Source organism: Protopterus annectens, chromosome 4.part1 (genome assembly GCF_019279795.1).
Source record: "Protopterus annectens isolate FY-2018-M chromosome 4.part1, PAN1.0, whole genome shotgun sequence".
Taxonomy (NCBI): Eukaryota; Metazoa; Chordata; order Ceratodontiformes; family Protopteridae; genus Protopterus; species Protopterus annectens.
The window spans coordinates 472941738-472966195 of record NC_056734.1 but is presented as its reverse complement, the minus strand read 5'-3'; the positions used below and the strand labels follow the sequence as shown (position 1 = coordinate 472966195).

General features: G+C 43.0%; 1 protein-coding gene across 3 annotated transcripts in view; it reads left to right on the top strand.

Moving 5' to 3' along the window:
* The window catches only part of TNK2 (tyrosine kinase non receptor 2), a 1226346-nt gene that overhangs the window by 480589 nt on the left and 721299 nt on the right, over positions 1-24458 (top strand). For all 3 annotated transcript variants that reach the window (XM_044070286.1, XM_044070284.1, XM_044070285.1), the window contains exon 6: positions 16751-17028. In XM_044070286.1, coding sequence (XP_043926221.1) covers positions 16751-17028 — 278 coding nt within the window. The remainder of the gene's footprint in view (positions 1-16750; positions 17029-24458) is intronic.

Below are 24458 nucleotides of genomic sequence, written 5' to 3'. Positions count from 1 at the left end.
GAAGTAATCTTAAGTTTTAAAAGGCTGACTATCTTTTTAAAAAAATTTGCGGCACACCTGTTGACCTTTCGAGGCACACTGGTTGAAAACCCCTGCATTAGGGAAGTTGAAGAAATAAAGAGATGGTAGAATTTTGGATGCGGATTCTTAAGGAGAATAACAACCATACAAAATATTGTATTTATAAGGTAGCAGAAAGTATTCTAAGAACTAAGCCAACATGACAATTGAGAAAGGAGATTTTGCCAGTAAGGAAGACTTGTAAGTAAGAGGACAGAAAATACGTAAGCAGAACATACTGGAGAAACCTGGCAAAGGAACCAATGTTTTGGGACAAATTACTAGGGAAGTAAAGGTAGTGGAGTGGGTTGAGGCCAAAACGATATTTGGCTTGCAGGCTGGAGACTGCCTTCCTTACCGAGGATTGATGTCAATGAATAGGCAAAGAGAAAGGGATAGGGGAATATTAAGTGAAAGATCTGCTCTGGTAGAGTTTTAGGTGAATCTAGAACAAAAGCTGCTGTTAGAATGGCATAATTAGTAGGGCATATATAATAATGCATGGTAGCTATAGGAATTAGTCAGAGGAAGTTAGAAAACATTCAGAAGAAATTGGAAAAGCACTTTACAACAATGGGAGGCCATATGTAGGGCTCCCAAGTGAGCAACAAAATCCAAAAAGATTAGGATCTTTGCTTGGAAATGTTTGCATAGGTATATTTATATCCCAAGTAGACTTCAAAGATTTTTTTTCAGAATAGATAGCAAATGCTGGAGATGTGTTGGGGAAGAAAGTCGTAACTGGGAACATATGTTTTAGGAGTGTAATGGATTGGTAGATTTTAAAAATTCCCTACAGAGTACTATTTCAGAAATATTTGTGAGCAAATGGCTGTAACTTGGGAAATTATTCATTTGAGCTGGGACCCAGCATCTGAATTGCCTGGACATAATAAGGTCTTATTAAGTTTAATTCTGTTGAGTACCAAAAAAGCAATTTCTAGAAAATGGAACTCAAAAGTCTAAACTGACTGTATTTCAATTATTGAATGTTGTAAGATAAAGGAACTGGAAGAGGGATCTTTAGAAAAGGGTAGGTGCAAATTGCATAAAAATAAATAGAAATTGTTGGAAAGTTACAGGCAGAATAATGTTCAGGAGGAGGAGTGAGATTAAAAGGCAGGCAGACTTCATCAATTTTTGTAATGTAGGACTGATGGCATTTACAAAAAAAGAAAAGATATGTGATGAATTATGCATATAAATAGAAAAAATTAACATGGTTTGTTTTCTTTTCTTTTCTTTTAATGTATGTTTACCTGTGTGTTAAGTGATAATTGTATAAAGTTGTTAAAAAAGCTGCAGAGGAGTGCTGCTATAGTTGTGTTATCAAGTAAAGTTGAAGTGCAGTAGGAACTGTCCCAAAATGAAAGTCAGATCAAATATTCTGGTTTTGGAAGAAAACTGAAGAAACAATAAATGTTAAGGATTTGTAGCTAAGTTTGCAGATGACTGCAAACTTGGTGCTATCATAAACTCCCGAGAGAACATCAAGATTCTCCAAGAGGGACTGTCCCAAGCAAATAATTGGTGTAAAAAACATGGACTAAAGCTAAATGTCAAGAAGTGTATAATCATATCCTTCTGCAAGCATGGCTCACACTGACAACTTACCCCCTGAAAACTGATCCCATATGTAGGGGTCGGGGAACCTATGTCGACGAGCTGTACTTTGATCACCATGTGTATACTGTTGTAAAGAAGTCTTTGTTTTTTCATTGCCCAAATTGTATGCAAAGATATTGCATTGAGATCCAGGGATGTAATTGTCCTACTGTACTCAGCACTTATTAGGTCGATTGTTGAGTATAATGCCCCTTTCTGTATGTATCTTTTCAAGTACTTGCCAAAGCTGGAATGACTACAATGCTTTCTCATTATAAAAATTAAAGACCTAAGTCATAAAAAGTAAACACACTGTCTTAAAGACTGATCCCCTTCTCAGTATCATACAGGCCACTTTGAGGGGACATCTGCCTTGCGTATAAAGATTCAACAGACCCTCTTCTGTCGTACCTATTACCCATTTGCAATTCCAGTGGTACCATAAACACTTACTAAAGGGCTCCCAGTCTCTGCTGCAAAATAAATAGAACATATTGGAAGGATAGGTTTACATCACAGAGAATACAGTGTCTATGGAGCAGTCTTCCACTCCATATAAAGCAAAATACTTCTCTTACTCTGTTCAAATGTAATTTAGAAAAATGGATGGATATCCAGAAATTCATAGCACCCCTGTCTCTTAAGAATGGGGGAAACATATGAATGTCTCAACATGTCCTTGCTCAGCCCGTGTCTGGGATATTTGTGTGCAAAATATGATGGCTAAAAACTATCATGGGAACGCAAGACTAGGTTTCTTAAAATCCCCCCAGATAAATAGCCTAGTAAGTACCTACTTATGAACCTAAGAGAGCTACATGTGTAGTTTGAGGCGAGCACGATTCTAATGACTGAAAAGTTGCATTCATTAGAATGTCATTTGAATGTGTATAAAAGTGTTGTTATGGTATGAAAAGTGCAGTCTAGAATTCACTGAGAACTGTCATTCCTCTGTGCCTTCTGTGGGCTTTGTCATTTCTTTGAAGCACTCTGTCCAGCTTTCAGTCTTTTTCAATAAAGAAGACAATAATGGGGGGAATTTTTTTTTTTATGTCATGGATATTTACAGGTGCTCAAGTATATTTACAGAGCATCAAATTTGGTGTTTATGAAAAGAAAGGAGTGACATTTGATTACTAAATAGACCTTTTTCCAAATGACTAGCCAAGTGCATTTACCAGCTTGTTTGTACAGAGCTGAACTGAGATGGGCTGTCGGCCACAACTCTGAGCTGAGATACTAGATGACTTAAGAGGCTTTTGAGCTTGCAAAAAAAAACATAAGTTTCCTGTTTTTTGCTTATTTAAACTATTTACTGCACTTTTTTATTGCCTGCTGCCTACTTTTAGACTGTATTTATTTACTGTGTAGTAAACTGCACTATTATACTGCAATTGCCTGCTACAATCTGCTTGTAAAATCGAATTTTATTGCTGCTTTCACTGTTTAGCAAGCTTTTTTGTTCCCACTAAGAATTTACTGGTATTATTTCACTGTTTTAATTTATTGGTATTTTTTCACTGTTTTAAAGCTATCTCTTCTGCCTGCTCTGGTTTTCTCACCAAGCAGTAGTTAATTAACTGATCTGTTAACCGTTTAAATCATTCTTTAGAGTCTCCTGACTGATTTTCTGCTGTTTTAAACATTGTTTCAGTGTCTCGCTGCTTTTTTTCTGATGTGTTAAATATTCCCTTGTGTTTCCCACTGAAACTAGGGTAGCTAGTAGGTGTAGCATAGTCCAGATCCAGGCGCGCTACTTCTGGGAACTGTTTGTAGTGGTTTGATGTTCTTTGTGTTTCACTGTTGCAGTCATCACATTTGGGTTATCTGCCTGCAGGTAGCCTTTAGCCGGCCTGAATACCAGAGTCTTTGGATTTCTGTGTCGGATTCTGTCGCTTCTTCCATGACGTCAGGTCATCAGGGGTATAAAACATGCAGCCAACGCCATTACATCTATCTTTCCTGCCGTGCGGTGCCTGAAGCAGAAGCAGTTCGCAAGTGCCAGTCGGCCGACTCCTGAAATTTTCCTTTTCGAGTTTCAGACCTGAAGTCTTCAAAAAGATAAGTACCCCGTTGGGGATCCTTTTTCCTTGCTCTAACCGATGTCAGAAAAAAATAATAATTGTCTTGCCTGTGGAAAGCAAATACCTCATAGAGATTTTAATTTTTACTGCGTCATCTATTTAGGCCCAGACCACGATGTCCCTCCCTGTCGGTTTTTTACCCTGTTTAATGCCCAAACTATTTGTCGTCGGGCTATTTTTGTAGCTAAATACTTTCATTCCCGATCTCCATACTCCAAAATGGCTTCGGTAAGCCATCCGACTACCGATCTTCCGAAAAAACATAAGGATAAAGACAGAGACAGACCGCATTAGGTCCAAAACTGCCAACGACGCTTCCGATAAGCTAGTCGCCAGTCCGCCGGTACTCAGTGAGGCACTTTCGCAGCCCGTGATACCCACTACTACAGATTTGCAGGCCTCTACTGAGACCTATTCGGAGTCCAGTATGCTGCTTCTTCGACTATGGAACCTGCGGATGTCTCTACCTTGGATGGGTCTGGAGCCACTGTGCAGGCACCAGCTTATGAGGGTGTAGTCAGGCCTACTGATTTTCATATTAAGCCGACGACTTCATTTCAAGCTAAGAATACCAAATTCCTCAAGCCTAAAGCTCGCACTAAGCCTAGAAAACCAACGACCAAAGCGCATTATCAGGCCCGTATGCCTCAAAAACAAATGATTAGAATGGCTGAAGACCTTATTACATTAATTAGGGGAAGCCAGCCTTCCCCCTCTAAGAGACGTAGAATTGATTTTCTTTCTGATTCTTCTGATCAGGAATCTGATCTCTCTGTTCCTTTTGACTACCAGGATTTACCCTTATCTACTTATGAGGATTCTGATGCAGAGAATCCCATTCCCTTCCCCTCCAGAAGTTATTTTTTTTTTGGTGAAACCTTGCATACCCTTAGGGAGCATTTCCGCTGGGAAAGCCAGGACTATTCCCAGTCCAAAAAGAGACTTAGGGAATTTTTAACCCTGCCTCAACACAGGCCTCTAGCTATCCCTCCAGTTTTGGAGATTGTACATGATGTTTTCTTGGAATCCAGCCTTACCCAGACACTTTGCCTCCAGCTCCCAGGAAACCTGACTGGTACTACAGAGTACCTGACTCTCACAAATTCCTTTTCAAGAATCCTACTGTGGAGCCAGAGACCATTTCCCAAGGACCAAAAGGCGTTAAGGCTACTACTGCCCAAAATCCTACCCCTTCTGATAGGGATTCTGGAGCTTCAGGCAGATGGGGTGAGAAGCTATATACTTCTGCTACTTTGGCGATTAGGGCTTTAAATTGCCAGTTTCATATGTTAGAGTATCAGCAGCATATTATGGGATTAATTAAACAGAAAATGATGTTGACTCCTGACTGCTGAACACAAAGATTTACAAGAGCTAATGCATTCTGCTGACCAAGTAGGTAAACATACTTTGCAATGTGGTTTTGATGCTTTAGGAACATCATGCAGGGCTGCTGTCACTGGGTCTGTACTTAGAAGGCATGTTTAGCTTAAGGAACAAAACTTGCCAGGTCATGTTAAAGCCAAATTACTGGATGCAGCCTTAAACCAAGAGTGCTTTTTTGGCAACAAAGCAGAAGTCCTCAAAAGGATGGAGGAAAAAGCTAAATCTATGTAAACTGTTAAAGATTTCTTACAAGTACAGCCTCCTAGATTCAGTAGGCATAGACCTTCAGAGAACTGGTCCTTTCCAGTCCCTTCCAGGCCTTCTCAGTCCAAACCCAGGAGCAGCAGACCACTAAGACTTCAGTCTCAGGCTATGCACAGATGTAAGCAGTGGGGCCCCCCACTTCCAAAGCAGGGAGTAGTAAGCCACCCCCCTATGGAAAAATGTCACAATGACTAGCCTTCCTTAACTACTTGCTCCCTTAGGAGGAAAGCTCGCCCTGCATGCAAAAAACTGGGAACTCATTGCCCAAGACAAATGGGTTTTAAACATAGTTTCCATAGGATACAGATTCCACTCCATAGGATACAGATTCCACTTCCAGTCACTCCCAACCCCAAGTGGATGGCCAGACCTCCCCCCAAACCAGTGGGTGTAGGCCCAAAAACAAGTGCTCTCTGTCCTCAGTATCAGGGCTATTCAACCTGTCCCAGCAAAACAAAGGGGACAAGGTTTTTACTCAAGACTGTTCCTGGTTCCCAGAAAAGAAGTCTCCTGGCGTCCTATCCTGGACCTTTCTATTCTCAACACCTTTCTGGTGGTTCCAAAATTAAAAATACTAACTCTTCAACAGCTTCTTCCTATGCTAGCCAAGGATGCCTGGCTGGCAACTCTAGACTTAAAAGAAGGTTACCTGCACATCCCAATAAGGGAATCCTGCAGAAAATACCTAAGCTTCACGGCAGGCTCCACGCAGTTCTCTGCACTTCCCTTTGGCTTATCTACTGTGCCCAGGGTATTCACAAAGTGCCTAGCTCCAGTCATTGCATTTTGCAGGCAGAGAAATATTTAGATTTACCCATACTTGGACGATTGCCTGATTCAGGCAGAGAGTCAGGACTTGCTATTACAACACCTGGCATTTGTAAAGAGACTTCTAATTTCACTGGGGTACACCATCAATGAGAAGAAATCACACCTATTACCCTGCCAACAGATTGTATTCCTGGGAGCAAGCTTGAACACAACTTCCCAGATGGCATTCCTCACTCCAGAGAAACAAGTTCGTTTGACAACCTACTTCAAACTACTAGCCACAAAAACCCAGCTATCTGCAAGGAAAATCTTGCAAGCCTTTGGGCTCATGGCCTGTTGCATTCTGTTAATTCCATATGCAAGACTGCATATGAGGAAACTTCAGTGGGTATCTAAAAAGTCTATGGTGTTAACATTCTCAGGACCTGGAAACAATGATTCCTATTCCTTGTCTAAGGGCAGAGTTCCTTTGGTGGGCAAAGGTCTGCTACCACAACAAGGGACTCCCTTTCACTCTACCCCCTGCCACCCAAACCCTAACAACAGACGCATCAGACTATGCATGAGGGGCTCACATGGTAGGGCAGTGCATTCAGGTCAAATGGAACCAAAATCAGATGCACCTGCATATCAATCGGAAAAAAATTTTAGCTGTACAGAATGCTCTGACAGTCTTCAAAGACCTTATTCTTCCAGGACAACTATTGGTAAAGACAGACATCACCACAGTTATGTGGTACATAAACAAGCAGGGGGAACCCATTCCTCCCCACTCTGCAGACTAGCCATGGCTCTGTGGAGCACAGCCTTGCGCTACCAAGTGAACCTACAAGCTCAATTCCTGCCAGGCAAACTAAATTCACTGGCAGACGACTTAAGCAGAAATCTCATGGACCCACATGAATGGAAACTGGAACCCAAAATATTCAAGCTCTTGAGGAACAAATGGGGGACACCAGAGGTAGACCTGTTTGCCTCCCCTCAGAACTACTAGTTGAACAAATTCTGCACCAGAACCCCCCACAGTCAAACTTGGAAAGTGGATGCCCTATCCTTTACCTGGGAAAGCCTCTCAGTTTATGCCTTTCCCCCTCTGCCTCTCCTCTCGAAGGTTCTACTAAAGATCAAACAGGACAAGCCAAGGACAATATTGATTGCACCAGACTGGTCATGCCAGCACTGGTAACCCCTTTTGCGCAGTCTGACAGTGCTGCAACCTTGGCACCTGCCTCAGACCCCCTCCCTGCTGTCCCAGCAGGCGGGTCAGATTCTGCACACTCACCTTCAAACCCTGAACCTTGCAGCCTGGCTAATTCCCTTAGTTCACCTCCAGCAGCTTTCAGTAAGCAGGTGCTGGATGTCATTCTTGAGGCAAGGAGGCCTAGTACTATAAAATCCTATTCAGAAAAGTGGAAAAGATACTGTTCCTGAAGCCAGGCTCAGGGGATGGGCACAACTGTGCCCAGCTTACCTCATATTCTAGATTATTTAACAGAAATGCTCCACAAGGGCCTGTCTTTCTCTTCGATTAAGATTCATGCCTCTGCCATATCAGCACATTATAATACTGAGCCACCCCTCTTCTCTGATCCCCTGCTAAAACAATTCCTTAGAGGGGCCAAAAGTTTAAGACCCCCCAGGAGAGCTCCCACTCCAGCCTGGGACCTTTACTTTGTATTGGAAAAACTCACTCTTCTCCTCTTTGAACCAGCTGCTACAGCAGAGTTGAAATTCCCTTCTTGGAAAACATCTTTACTTCTAGCTATCACTTCAGCAAGAAGAGTGTCTGAACTGCAGGCCCTCATGGCAGTGGAACACTTCATTATTTTCCGTGCGGACAGGGTTTCCCTCAGGACTAATCCATCCTTTATGCCCAAGGTGGTGTCTAGTGTGGCTCTAAACCAGTCCATTCATTTGCCTACTTTTTTCCCTAATCCTTAGAATAAAGGGGAACGGATACTGCATTCTCTGGATGTACACAGACAGCTCTGATTCTATTTGGAGAGGACTAAATCTCTCAGAAAATCTGACCAGCTGCTAGTTAGCTTTGCTGCAGGGGCAGATGGGAAGGCCATTTCAAAGCAAACCATTTCCAAATGGATAGCACATTGCATCCATTTCTGCTACAAACACCATGGAAAACCTACCCCATAGGGGATAAGAACACATTCCACCTGGGCTGCATCTACAGCTACTGCATTTCTCAGAGGAGTCCCTACCAGGGACATCCTGGAAGCTGCAACCTGAGCTACTGCATTTCTCAGAGGAGTCCCTACCAGGGACATCCTGGAAGCTGCAACCTGGAGCTCTGTACATACCTTCACTAAGCATTACCACCTGCCTATCTTTTCTAAATCCAGAGCTGGATTTGCCACAGCAGTCTTACAGGGCCTTATTGCTAGCCCTAATGATCTTTAACTTAGCTTTGGGAATCGACCCAAATGTGATGACTGCAACAGTGAAACACGAAGAAAATAGTACAGTTGTGTACACGTATCATAAATGTAGATGTTTGAGTGTATACACTGTTGCAGTCCTGGTTACCCTCCCTCCAGCCCCCTGACTTCTCTTGACTTTTACCTTTCCTCCTTGTTTGGTATATATCATGTGTATTTGCTTTTTGCTGGGGATGTTCCATACTATATAATTGCTTCCTATTGTGGGGACACCTGACATCTGGGGCAAGAAAAACTGATGTAATGGTGTCTGCTGCATGTTTTATACCCCTGACGACCTGACATCGTGGAAGAAGTGACAGCATCCGATGCAGAAATCCGAAGACTGGTATTCAGGCCGGCTGAGGGCTACCTGCAGGCAGATAACCCAAATGTGATGACTGCAACATTGAATACACTCATACATCTACATTTATGGTAAGTGTACACAACTGTACTTTGAGTACATTTTCCATGCCATCTTGGATTGGGGGGACTATCTGCACTTTTGTGAGAGAATTGTGTTTGACTGGCACCTGGTAAATGGAGACCGGTCTAGGGCTTGAAATAACCATCCTCATTGGTCCTTTTGAAATTTTTTTTTATTTTCCAAGTTTTAGCTTCTGGTATTTAGGACCTGCATCTTTGTTTGCAGCACTGTGCACTGCCACGCAGTTGTGTGCCAAAGCTGGAGAGTTAAATTCAACAAATTTTCCCTTAAAACCCAGACAGAAGTATCCATTCGCTGACCTTCTCTAAAGTCATTCTAAATAGCTACCCCTAGTGACAACAGTCTTAAACCTAGAATTATGGACAGTTGGACAACCCTTGTTTTTCCTACCAGTCTTGTTGACTTGGGTCTCTTAAAGCAGTGTAGCAATTGCATCATGTACACAGACAACCCTCTACTAATAACGCAGTCTAGTACACAATGCAAGAGATGTATTTACACTAAGAATCTAGAATCCATGCTCTCTCTCACTCAAAACAGTAACATGGAGAAGGTTGTCAACTCACCCACCACTGCATATTCACATAGTACCACTACTCATACACATAGTACACATCAAACACGTAAATCCACATACGTGGAGGTTCTCTCAAAAAACTTACCGAAGCACCAGAGACCTTCAAAATACAAGTCTGCCACAGTTAACTGTCTCCACAGCACCCATGACACAGCAACACCAGTGTCTCACCCACCAAGCCCGCAAGGTGTAACACTCAAAAAACAAGTTTGCTAGTCTTTAGAGACTCAGTAGTGAGACACACGGATGTCCCACTCACTAGGTTGGACAAAGAGAAAGCCATGGTCAGCTGCCTTTTCAGTGCCAGGATTTGCCAGATCACGCATGCACTCAGGTCTCTCAGCAACAAATACCATTAATGATGCTCTCATAGTTCAGGTTGGTGTGAATGACCTGAGACATACCTCACAGGACTAAATGAAGAGAGACATGGTCTAGTTCTCTGAGTATGTGTCCCAGACAGGTCCGTAGCCTTGAGCAGCATACTACCCTCATTTAGAACAATGCCACAGTATAAACAAAAAATGATTTATTTCATTAATTGGCTTAGTTTTTGTGTCATTCCAAAGGGATCCAGTTCCTGTCTGCCTGGGGAGCTATAGTTGACAAACCTCGCTGCTTTACCAGAGGCAGTTTGCACTTGGCACCCCTAGGCTTTTGGCTGCTGGCAAAGGCTTGTCTCCCCCATTGTGCCTTTTTTTAGGGAAGGTCTCAAAAACAGCATTACCGACATGGTTAACCAGTCAGAACAAAATAAGGGTCATGCTGCTAAATGCTAAGAGCTTAAACCAAAAAACTGCACTCCCTGAAGCACTTCTGTCACTAGAAGATGTAGATGTCTTTGCAGTCACAGAAACCTGGTTTAAGGCCTCAGAGAGTACCCTGGCCCTGCAAGACTACAATCCCTTACACACCTTTAGACTGCAAAAGGAATGTGTGAAAACCAAAGGAGACGGTGTTGTAGTCTATGTTAGAGATAAATTCACCTCACGTCTAGTTAAACTGGACAACTCCATGGAGATACTCCAGGTCCAGATTACATTGGGTAAGACCCGCATTCATGTCCTACCCATTATAGACCCCCCCTCCCCCGTGGGTCATGATACCCACGAAGCCTACTTAACCAAACTGAAGTCAATCCAAATTTTACCAAACACACTGGTTATGGGGGATTTCAATTACCCCACCATCAATTGGGAAACCTACTCTAGCCCAAACTCACTAGCACAAATGTTCCTTGACTTTGTGAATTCAAATGCCCAGGAGCAAATTATTCATACCCCGACAAGAGGAAAATAAAATCTATATCTGGTCCTCACCAACATGTCAAATAGGTGCACTGCTGCAACTGTTGGACCCTCATTAGATAAAACTGACCACAAATCAGTCACCTTCAAACTGACACTAACACCAGAACTCACAAAGGGTGAAATCAGACTAAAAAACATCACCAAGGCAAAACTATACCCTCCTAGGTGAAGGTATAAATGCATTCCAAGCCCCGCCCCAAGCTGAAAGTGGTAACTGCTCCGAAGCTTACACTAAAGCCCTGTACAATCACTTGCATAAGTGTATAGACTCAGCTGTACCAGGTAGGATCAAAGTCAGAGCTCCAAGTAAAATCAAGCTGCCATGTTGGACTTCCAGCATCAACAAACTCTACAGTAAATGCAAAAAGTTGCTGTCCATAAAACAAAGACAAAGACCCAACAATGGAAAAGTACCCTCCTCAGCCTTAAATTGTCCAAGAGCTCATTTGAGAGAAACCTAGCAAGTACTGCCAAGGATAACCATATGTATGTAACCTTAAGGGTAGGACTCAAGCATTTGCAGAACTGGTGGCCAGTGTGTGTGACACCGTTGGCCACCAGTTCTGCAGGTTTGGTGAATATTTCACTCACTTATCTCCTCCTAACTTATAACAAACCCTCCCTCAACACCCCCCCCCCACCTTCCATATTTGAAGAGCAAGTCCTCCAAGCCCTGTACAAGGCAAAGAACATGGCCTGTATGGGACCAGACAACATCCCAGGCTGCCTTCTAAATAGGCTAAAACATGAACTAGAATGACCACTAAGTAAGCTTTTCAATCATAGCCTAACCACAGGATTTGTTCTTGCAGAATAGAGAACAGCTACAGTTAATTCCCCTACACAAAGATGGCCTAGCAACAGACCCAGGGGATTAGAGACCCATAAGCCTGACCAGCTTCATCTGTAAGACCATGGGAATGTATCATTATGGACGTCATAAAAAAAGGCATAGATGACCTACAAACCCTGGTCCCTACCCAATTTGGTTTTGTGAAGGGCAGTTCGTGCTCGTTAAATTTGGTGGATTTTTTTGAAAGTGTAACCAAGGCCATTGATGAGGGCAAATCTGTGCACAGAGCGTGCCTTAACTTGACAGAGTCTTTCGACACAATCCCACATTCAGTCATTGCAGATAAACTTAGCAAACTGAATGTAAATCCCTTCATAGTAAGATGGGTTGCCAACTGGCTCAAAAAATGGACACATACTATCAAAATGCGTGACTCCACATCAACCAGCAGACCTGTTACCAGTGGGGTGCCACAGGGGTCAGTGCTGGGCTCCCTACTATTTGGTATATACTTCTCAGAAGTTCAGGTCAAAACTAAGAGGTTGTGGCTGACCAAGTTTGCAGATGACTGCAAACTAGGTGCAGTCATTGAATCACCAAATTATGTCAGTATACCCCAGGATGGTCTCACACAGACCAACAACTGGTGTGTTAGTCATGGCCTCAAACTGAATGCAAAGAAATGCATCATCATTTCCTTCAGCACTAACAATATCCCTTCACATTATCAAATCAATAACAATACCCTAAGTATGTATGAAGTGGTAAGGGACCTGGGATCACAGGTTGACCACGACCTTAACTTCGACCACCATGTGTCTACAGTTGTAAGGAAAGCTTTTCACTTAGCTCACTTGATTAGTAAAGGCATCGCCTCAGAGCAAAAGAAGATGTTCTTCGTCTCACATTGCTGCAGTCATAACCTGTGGGTAGTCCGCTGTCCTCGATCAGCCCGAATACCAAAGAGCTGGGCTGGCGTCGGTCTTTGTCGCCTGGAGCTGACGTCAGTACGTAGTAGTACTTAAGCGCATGACCGACGCCATATCCTCAGTCTTTCTTGCCGCGTGGTCCGAAGCAGAAGCAGCGTTTGCGAGTGCCGTTCGGCGTTCTGAAATTGTCTTTTTTCGAGTTTCAGACCGAAGACCAAGTTGGGCTAAGTGCCCCGTTGGGGAAATCTTTGTCTTTTTCTTGCCTCAGTTTCCGGATGTCAGAAAAAGTTAATAATTGCATTTCTTGTGGGAAACAGATACCTCATAGGGATTATCACTCTTTCTGTATTCCTTGCTTGGGGCCTGAGCACGACGTGGTCGGTGTCGCTTTTGTGCTAGATTTAATAAGCGCACCATTAAAAGGAGATTAGACTGTGCCAGGCTTGTGTTTGGTAAACGGTGTAATTATAACATGCCGTCGGATCCTCCGACGCCCGCTACCACTAAAAAGCGTAGGGACAAATCTGTGAAGTCTAAACCGGATGAGTCGTCCGTTACGGACGCCGGTTCACAGGAGCCTCCGGTTGAATCTATGGATCCTGCCGAGGGTTCGATTGAATCCCAGGGGGAACCTTTACTTTTGCAGGAGTTGGCCTCTTTATTCCAAGTCCAGGGCTGGGTTTGCCACTGCAGTTTTACAGGGCATGTTAGCAGCTCCTAGTGCTATTTAGTTTGACAGCCTCCCTTTTTCCTTTGCTTTGGGATTCTACCCACAGGTTATGACTGCAGCAATATGAGACGAAGAACATAGTACAGTTTTGTACCTACCGTAAATGTAGATGTTCGAGGATCTACATTGCTGCAGTCCAATTATCCCTCCCTCCTTCCCCTCTATGGTTTGTGGTTGGGTGTTTACTATTTTGGCTCTGGCCTTCTTTCATTCTTAGGCCTTCTGACATCTGGGGCAAGAAAGACTGAGGATATGGCGTCGGTCATGCGCTTAAGTACTACTACGTACTGACATCAGCTCCAGGCGACAATGACTGACGCCAGCCCAGCTCTTTGGTATTCGGGCCGATCGAGGACAGCGGACTACCCACAGGTTATGACTGCAGCAATGTAGATCCTCGAACATCTACATTTATGGTAGGTACAAAACTGTACTTTATAACCCCCCCCCCCATTCTCGTCACTTATCCAGCCCATGATTGAGTACAACTCCCCTTTCGGTATATACAGCAGTTAGTGAGACATCAGAGGTTTCTAACAAAGAAGATCAAGGGCCTGCAGCATGTGCCTTACACTTACCAACTAAAATCCCTGTCACTATAACTCCCTATCATATAGGCATGTTAGAGGAGACTTATGCCTGGCCTACAGAGAAACCCAAGACCCAAACCTAATGAACTTAATATCCGTAAATCAAATGGGTCTAGGCTACCCATTCCAGGGACTTAAATATGGCCCGAGTAGAACATGCTGGAGGGACAGATTTATCTCCCAGCGACTGTCACATCTTTGAAACAGGCCATCAATTCATGTGAAACAAACACCTCTGTGACACTGTTCAAGAGGAAGCTGGCTGAGTGGATGGGGCACCATAACTTCTTACTAGGGATAGTGCCCACAACCCTGCTGGACATTAGCGGTCATCACTAAATGCAATCTTGGTATTGACTAGTACCTCTATGGTATTACATTGGGTTGAAACGGCTAGGCTTAAAACGACCTCTGGGTTGATATCCTAGTAATATTTTATGATCCAATGATTATGTGACAAATACAAGTGTTTGAATTTTGTAGTCTGAGTGGATTCCATTTCCACCTATTAATGCAGTTTCCACAGTACCATTTTTAAAAATGAATTTATGTGATGCCCCTGTTTGGACAAATCGTCGCACTTTTTAAACATTGCACATTTTGGGCATCTGTCCTAAAGGTAGTGCAGAATATACTTTGATAGTTGTGCAGATCTTTGGAAGACTACCAACCTATTCCTGGCAGCATGGGTTGGACTAATTGTTTTTTCATCATTCAGCATTGTATTTAGTGCAGCAGTGACGCTTGTGTATGAATATACTAAAGATACATAAGTATACTGACTATAGCAGTAGATGTATAGGAAATGTTATATTTGTAGGTCCTTAGGTGAATACTAGACTAACTGTCCTGAAGGGCCATAGTAAACTTAGCCAATAACCCAATTTCAGAATCAAGGGGCTATACCTTGTGTTTATAATACAAAGACATTTGCCATTATGCCAAAACCTGACTTACTGAGTACTTCTCTCATTAATTAAAAGTCCTGTATTTTTTAGATAGAATTGTGCCAGTCTCAGGCATGTTTGATGTTTTTACTGTAAATTTACTCTTAACATTTTTATTCAGTATTTTACAGTTGTATTGAATATATTACATTTGTTTAACTTGCATATAGGTTTGTTATTTGTTAGTGCTTTTTAAAATCCCTTTACAATGTAGGTATTTTAGCTTTTTTCATGCTGTAGTCTTGTGGCCTTTCAGAAGAACATTTGCAGGTGCAGTGTTCTTGGTTCAATTCCCTTTAAGTTAAAAGAAAAAGGTGCATCCTTCCTCATAGGTAGGATCCCCCAATGGCCCTGTTTAGAGCTAGCTAGTGCTGCTTGTGGGGGCTTCTAACTGCCGCAGAGATTTGGTTCAGGGATTGACATTTGTATGACAGCTAATCCTACTCCATAACTACAGCAGCAGTCTTTTATTCTAGCAGTTACTGTTAGTGTCACTTCTCAAGTTTCAGTTGTTTGAAGTAGTTTTGCTGAAAACGTAGATTCATCAGAACTAACTTTGCCCTTTCCTCTTGCTGTTGTGCGACTGTGGAGTTGGTATATATAAATTAGAGGGGTTGGGGCTGCTGGTGGATTTCCCCTTGGGAAAAAAAGCTTTCGTTTCTATTTTGATTAATATGGTATTCAGAGGAACCGTTTTGTACATTTGGGATTTGGATGTTTTTCGTTCAGTGAGTCATGATGAATTTGGTAAGCATACCCATATTGCAGCTAATCTCAGAAAAAATTCTACAAACCCTTACCTCACAAAGTTGCTCCTTTCAGATTTGCGTTGAGGTTCAGAAACTGTTGCAGAAAAATCAGTAAAGCTGCTTCCCTTTTCACAGCAGGAGTTTTCTATTCACTATTCTCTGCTATTCCCCAAAATCTGAATTATTTCAGGCCTCTTCTAGATCTGGTGGTCCAAAATAAATTTGTGAAGCTACACAAATTCAGAGTAACATCAGTTCCTTCATTACTGTCCCAGAGTCCAGAAGAAGCATGGTGATCACACTGGAATCAGCCATCTCATATGAAATAGAGGGCAGCATCATTGTCAGTTCACTGCCTTTTCACTCTTATCTAGTGTGTGTATCAAGAATATTAAGTACAAGGCTCCTATCTTTGCCCATATATGGTCAACAGGCATTCAGATGTTCCCTTATCTCTACAGTTGCCTTCTGGTTATGTAGCTCCTCAGTATGGAGTGCTGCAGTTATGAGCCTATTAATTTCTCTATGTGTGCATGTAGAGTGCAACACAAAATATATTAATTTCTCATTTTATATGCATTTAGAGTGCAACACAAAATATTTTGCTGGAGGAGAAGAGTAAATACTGTGGACGACTTCCAGCATATCACCACGTTTAAATACATTAGCTAAGCTAACTGTCTAATAAGGAAGACCACTATCTTTAAACACACTTCTTCCAGCAAACCTTTGTTTGTGTTATGCAGCCTTTGCCAGCATATGAAGCAGCTTTGAAGGAAGTATATGCGAACCATTCCAGTTTGGTCAGCCCTAGACACATGTACTAACCTTAACCTTGGTATCAAAAGTTTAGGTAAAGTAAGCAAAAGTAAAACTAAGACATTAAGGTGGTAGTTTGGCAAACTTAAATACATTACATATGATATTAGGTTATGTTAGTTAATTGTACATTGTACACGTAATTAGAGGTTTTTGAGAAGCTGCACAGAGGTATGTATGTGCGTGTTTAAGTGAGATGAACACAAAATCTTTTTTGTGAGACTGACTATCTGTATTTGGTGTTCCACAGGTCACAGAATTAGCCCCACTTGGATCTTTGTTGGACCGTCTAAGAAAAAATCAAGGTCATTTCCTCATTTCTGTTCTCTGCCAATATGCTATACAGATTGCTAATGGAATGGCTTACCTAGAATCCAAGCGATTTATCCATCGGGACCTAGCATCTAGGAATATTTTATTGGCGTCAAATGACCTTGTGAAGATCGGCGACTTTGGGCTCATGAGGGCGTTACCAAAAAATGATGACCACTACGTCATGCAGGAGCACCGGAAAGTACCATTTGCATGGTTAGTCATATGGATTACCTTATAAAGAAATACGTATTAATTAGCATTCAGTATTTATTTATCAGGAATATTTCTGATTGTGCATAGTATTTTTGCAGTTCAGTTGTAAGTTATTTTTTCACTGTAGAGAACAAATTTAGTGCACAACAGATGTACTGCAGTTCAAAATTTTAGGAAAAGTATCTTCAGACTTCAGTGATATTCATCATGCATACAGCTTCAGTCATAACAGATGGGTTCTCCTGCCGTCAGGCGGGTCCTCGGTCGGCCGAATTCCAAAGTCTAGGTCCGGCGTCGGTTGTCGTCGCTTCTTCCCTGACGTCAGTGCGATAGGGGTATAAAAGAACCAGCCGACGCCATTTTCTTCAGTCTTTCTTGCCGCGCGGTGACCGAAGCAGAAACAATTCGCAAGTGCCAGTCGGCCAGCTCCTGAAATTACGAAAATTTTGCAACCGAAGTCTTCTTGAAAGCTAAGTACCCCGTTGGGGAAACTTTTCTTGCCTCTGACCGATGTCAGACAAAGTTAATAATTGTATTTCATGTGGGAAGCAAATACCGCATAAGGATTTTCATTCCCTCTGCATTCCTTGCTTAGGCCCAGACCACAACGTCTCGGTCTGTCGTTTTTGTGCTACATTCAACAAACGCACCATTAAGCGTCGGGCGGAGTTCGCCCAGCACTATTTTGGCAAAAAATTTAACTACATTATGTCGTCGGATACTCCGACTCCATTTTTGACTAAAAGACGCAAAGATAAGGACCCACACACGAGGTCTGCGGCCTCTACCGACACCACGCCAAAGCTGACTACAGGTGGTCCTGTTCTCAGCGAGGCGCCTACGCAGCCCCTGCCTACCGACGACACTTCATTGGTGGTGTCTCCTGTGCCCGAGGTCGCAGGCTCCTCGGCCCACACCCCGACTACAGATACCGAAGCCACTCTAGGCGGTGAAACTCAGACTGTAGACAGGTCTGCCTCCTCTCAAGGTGTCTTCAGACCTTCCTCTTCTTTTTCTATCAAGGCTTTCACTAAGTCTAAAGCAGCCTTGCATTCTAAGAGACAAGCTACACAGGGCCCTTCTCCAGGCCCCATGCCTAAAAAACAGATGCTTAAAATGGCTGAGGATTTAATTACTCTTATCAGGGGTTCACAACCCCCCCCCCCGGACAAAAGGCCCAGAGTGGAGAAAGAATCCCCCTCCTCGGACCAGGCCTCCATTATTTCAGAGCACTCTGATGAACAGGAACATTCTTACTCCCCTTTTGAAGATTCTGATGCAGAGGAGTCCATTCCCTCTGTCTCCCCCCCGAGGATTACTCTTTTGGGGAAACCTTGCATACCTTGAGGGAACACTTCCACTGGGAAGGCCAAGAGTACTCAGACTCCAAGAAAAGGCTTAGGGATTTTCTCTTGCTCCCTCAGCACAGGCCTCTGGCTATACCTCCTGTCTTAGACATTCTAGAGGATGTGTATTCGGAGGCCTGCCTTAACCCAGACTCTTTACCTCCAGCCCCAGTCAAGCCTGACAGGTACTACCGGGTTCCTGACTCAGACCAATTCTTATACAAAAGCCATGCGGCTGAGCCAGAAACTATATCACAAGGCCCCAAGGGAATTAAGGCCTCCACTGCTAAAAATCCATTGCCTTCAGAGAGAGATTCCAGAGCTTTAGAAAGGTGGGGGAAAAAGGTATACACCTCGGCCACCTTAACCATGAGGGCATTAAACTGCCAGTTCCATATGTTAAAGTACCAACAGTTTCTGTTATCACAGTTGAGAAGCAAAATGTCACAACCTGAACAACCAGACTTGGAGTTGCAGGATTTGATGCATAGTGCAGAACAAGTGGGTAAACATACCTTGCAGTGTGGTTTTGATGCTCTAGAGGCCTCATGTAGAGCTGCTGTTACAGGATCAGTCATACGTAGACATGCCTGGCTCAAGGAGCAAACCTTACCAGATCATGTCAAAGCTAAATTACTAGATGCCCCTCTACAAAAAGATGTATTATTTGGTGTTAAAACTGAGGAAGTATTAAAGAAAATGGAGGAAAAGGCTAACTAAATGCAAACAGTGAAAGATTTTCTACAGGTACAACCACCGCGTTTCAGTAGAAATTGGCCTTCCAAAAATTGGTCCTTTCCAGCCACTGACAGACCCCAAAGAGGTAGATACAGGCTCCCGAGGGGCAGGGGCCAAGCTCAAGGATCGTTTAGAGGCAGACAATGGCAAGCTCCTACACAAAGAGGTGGTGAGGATAGTTCACACCCATTCAGAAAGCAAACCCAATGACTTTCCCCTTTGCATGCCAAGCAAGGCTCAAATGGCAGCACCCTTAGGTGGAAAACTGGCATTATTTTCGAAAAATTGGCATATTGTCACAAAAGACAAATGGATCCTGGACATTATAAACAGAGGCTACAGATTCCATTTTCACACCCTTCCACAAAAGAGAGGCATGCCAAACCTGCCACACAATCAAAGGGCAGAGGCTCAAAGACAAATTTCAGATCTCATGGACATGAAAGCTATTCAAGAGGTACCTACTCAAGAACAAGGTCAAGGTTTTTATTCCAGACTATTCCTGGCACCAAGGAAGGGGAAAGATTGGAGACCTATTTTGGACCTATCCATCCTAAACACATTTTTACTCGTGCCAAAATTCAAGATGCTCACATTACAGCAGCTTCTTCCCATGCTGGGCAAGGAGTCTTGGCTGGTAACATTGGACCTCAAGGTGGCATACCTGCATGTCCCAATCAGACAAAATTGCAGAAGATACCTCAGATTTCTTGCAGGTTTAACCCATTATCAATTCTCTGCATTGCCCTTTGGCTTATCTACTGCGCCCAGAGTATTCACAAAATGCCTGGCATCAGTAATTGCCTACTGCAGACTTCAAGGGATACAAATATACCCATATTTGGACGACTGCCTGATCCAAGCGGACAGCAAGCACATACTTCTGAAACATCTGGCTTTTGTAATAATGTTGTTGAATGCTCTGGGGTACACAGTCAACAAAAAGAAATCAAGGCTAATACCCTCACAAAAAATAATTTTCCTGGGTGCCAACTTGGACACAAACACCCAGATGGCTTACCTCACGCCAGAGAAACAGGGGCAGCTGACTCAATACTTCAGAAAACTAGCAAATTTCACCAGGCTGACTGCAAGGAAAATCCTGCAGGCTCTGGGATTCATGGCATCTTGCATCCTACTAATCCCATGTGCAAAGCTGCATATGAGGAAACTTCAATGGTACCTGAAAAACCTATGGTCTCAACACAGCCACAGTTTGGAAACAGTAATACCACTGATTCCATGTCTTCAAAAGGAATTTCTGTGGTGGGCTCAAGCATGCCAAAGAAACACAGGTCTCCCATTCTGCAAGCCTCAAGCAAATCAAGTCATCACAACAGACGCCTCAGACTACGCCTGGGGGGCGCACATGACAGATCGGTGCATTCAGGGCAAATGGTCCCAAAAAGAAAAGCACCTACACATCAATCAAAAGGAAATGCTAGCATTAATAAATGCTATTATGGCTTTCAAAGACCTTCTACATCCAGGCCAACTACTGATAAGGACAGACAACACCACAGTAATGTGGTATATAAACAAACAGGGAGGAACCCATTCATACCCACTATGCAGGTTGGCCATGTCACTTTGGAACATGGCTCTGGAATTACAAATCGAGCTTCAAGCACAGTACTTGCCAGGCAAGGAAAACACGCTGGCAGACAACCTAAGCAGAAATATGACAGACCCACACGAATGGAAGTTGCACCCTCAAGTTTTTACAGAAATAATTCAAGCATGGGGAAGGTCAGACATAGATCTCTTTGCCTCCCACAAAAATCACCAATTGACAAAATTCTGCTCAAGGACTTTTCATCCACAGGCATGGAGAGTGGACACTCTCTCTTTCAGTTGGACAACAATGACAGTTTATGCCTTTCCACCTCTTCCTCTACTGCCCAAAGTTCTATTAAAAACCAAAGCAGACAGACCAAAGATGATTCCCATTGCTCCAGACTGGCCAAGACAGCACTGGTACCCACTCCTGAGGAGCCTGACGCATTCCCCACCATGGACCCTACCTCTAATGCCTCTTCTTCTGACTCAGCACAGCTTCAAAACTGTTCACAGTCAGCTGAAAACACTCAATCTGGCCACATGGAAGATTCCTTAACTTCACAACAGACCCTACTCTCCAAGGAGGTTCAGGATGTCATTTTGGAGGCCAGAAGGCCTTCTACTAGAAAAGCTTACTCCGCAAAATGGAAGCGATTTTGTGCCTGGAATGAGAAAAAGGGCCAGAATCCTGGAATACTGAATTTACCTCAAATATTACAGTATCTAGCTGAGCTGCTAAGCAGTGGACTTTCATTCTCCTCCATCAAAATCCATGCCTCAGCCATTTCTGCAGAATACAACACTGATCCTCCTTTATTCTCTCATCCCCTCTTAAGGCAGTTCCTCAGAGGGGCTAAGAATATAAAACCCCCAAGGAAACAACCAATACCTGCTTGGGACCTCAATTTCATTTTAAAAAAGCTGACCTTACCTCCTTTTGAGCCAGCTGCCTCAACAGATTTGCAATATTTGTCCTGGAAAACAGCCTTCCTTCTGGATATCACCTCAGTTCGCAGGGTATCGGAACTACAAGCCCTCATGTCTGTGCAGCCTTTCATCATTTTCCATCAGGACAGAGTTTCCTTACGAACCAATCCGTCCTTTATGCCAAAGGTGGTATCCAGGGTAGCTTTGAATCAGGCTATTCACTTACCTACTTTTTACCCTAATCCTCAAAACAAAGGGGCAAGACTACTACATTCCTTGGACATCCACAGACAGCTACATTATTATTTGGACAGAACAAAGCCTTTCAGAAAGTCAGAATCCTATGCTATAGGAGCTCAAGGGAAGCTAATTTACAAACAGACAATCTCAAAATGGATAGCCCACTGCATACGCTTTTGTTACTCTTTTCATGGTAAAACTGTGCCTGCAGGCATCAGATCTCACTCCACAAGGGCCACAGCTACCTCTGCAGCTTTCCTCAGAGGAGTTCCTACCAAAGATATTTTGGAAGCAGCCACTTGGAGTTCTGTGCATACCTTCAACAAGCACTACCACCTACCATTATACTCCAAAACAAGAGCAGGCTTTGCCACTGCAGTCTTGCAGGGCATCCTGGCTCCTCCTAATTCCACCTAGTGCCTACCACCCCTTTTTTAGCTTTGGGATTCTACCCATCTTGTATGACTGCAGCTGTATGCACGATGAACATAGTACAGTTTTGTACCTACCATAAATGTAGATGTTCGAGTGCTAATACAGCTGCAGTCCAGGTTTCCCTCCCTCCTTCCCCTCTTGGGACAGGCCTATTGGCTAACTCATACAACTAGATTGGGGTATTCATTTATGGTGTATTTGCTTGCAACTACTGTTTTTTGATTATATTGCACTGCATTATTACATAAATTTATGTATTGCCTTCCTTCTGGGGGCACCTGACATCTGGGGCAAGAAAAACGGAAGAAAATGGCGTTGGCTGGTTCTTTTATACCCCTGTCGCACTAACGTCAGGGAAGAAGCGACGACAACCGACGCCGGACCTAGACTTTGGAATTCGGCCGACTGAGGACCCGCCTGACGGCAGGAGAACCCATCTGTTATGACTGCAGCTGTATTCGCACTCGAACATCTACATTTATGGTAGGTACAAAACTGTACTTTCTTTCACATAGTGAAATAACTGTCTGAGTAGATATTTTAATGAAGTGTTTCCTAGTGCAGTCACATATGTGAACCTTATAATGGTGGTGGTTAGGCAAGGGTTACTTAGACTTGTAGTGAGCATAGCTGTCCATCAAACATAGAGGGTTATCCATCTCCTCTGCCCAAATAACTGAATATTTTCCATGCAGTAGATAGTCTGGAATATTGGGAATGGATATTCCTTACCTTCTGTAGATATTATTCAGGCATGTGGAACTGTGGTGGCAGATATTCCAAGAACTAGTTCTCCATTCCTAGTCAAAGTAGTGCACGGTGATCATGTCCCTGTAAGCATGAAAGGGAAAGAAGGGTGGTCACTCTCCTCACAAGCTCCTTATCACTTGCAGTTGGAAGTGATCTCCATCACAAAGGGTCTTTCAGTTGTTTTTGTTGTTTTTGTGAGCTGTTAAATATATCTGATCATCTTACTTTTTCTTGCTGCCACTTGAGAGGGAATATTGCTTATATTGGGCAGGCAACAACTCTGCATTTGCCATTTAGACTTGGACCACTTTTCAGTGATTATGTCTGCTACATATTCAGTCTGAAAAGTATTAAAATGTGTAAAAGACATTTAAGATGTTGCTTACAGAAACCCTGCCTGTATTTTCTTACTTTACCTCTTCGTTTTAATTTAGGTACTTGGGAGCACCTTTTGACAGGTGGTTACCAGAACCTGTAATTGATACAGGGAGTCTGATTTTAGCATCTGCATTCTGCCATCTTGGAATTCATGATGCCTAATATGAGGTTTACACATGACTTAGCCATATTCAGGTATAACTGAACAACCCCCAACATCACTAGTGGGCCTGCAGTTGTGGCTGTCAGTTGACATGAAGGCTGGAGCTATTGGATCACCTCAGCCTAAACTATGCAACAGGCACGTGCAAGGATAAATACCTGTTCATAAGCAGATACCCATGTTATTTGTGAAGAATTCCTTTATGCAGTGTGTAGCCTATTCTGCATGACTGTTTTCCTGTGTAGACTTCACTGAGTCATGAGTCTTTTTGGTGGCACTGATGTAACCTCTGACTGTCCCTGCTAGTAAGACCATGAGTAAAGCGGTACATGAAAGTCTGTTATGTATGTAGTACACCTTTCATCCCCAACATAATGTAATGTGGTGCATACTTTCTATGGCTGATAGCTAACCTATATACATATCCCTATTACGTACATGCAATGTATGTATGTATGTCTATCTAGCTATCTGTCTGTGTGTGTTGTTTTTACATATACACACATATGTGTGTGTCTGTGCATGTTTATATGTACACAAACACAGACATTTACATGTATACAGACTCACACTACTAGGTATATAAAAAGCAGTTGTGTTTCGGGATAGTGTGTCAACCCAAGCAGTAACTCCTTTCTCAATTCCTCAGAAAATGCTCTGGGATTCCCTTAAGCTGCATAAGCAAATGAAGAATCTCAGAGTCCTATTCACAGTTTTAAAATTATAGTAATTTTCCCTGCACCTGCACCACAGTATATTAAAGTTTGTCTTTAGCATTCTCAAAGATTTGGTGTAGGCCATGTAAGTGTATGGGCCACTGCAGTGTATATAGTGCTCCCAATGTATGTGAGAGATGATACTGCAGAATGGACTTAGCTGTAAATCCAATGGCT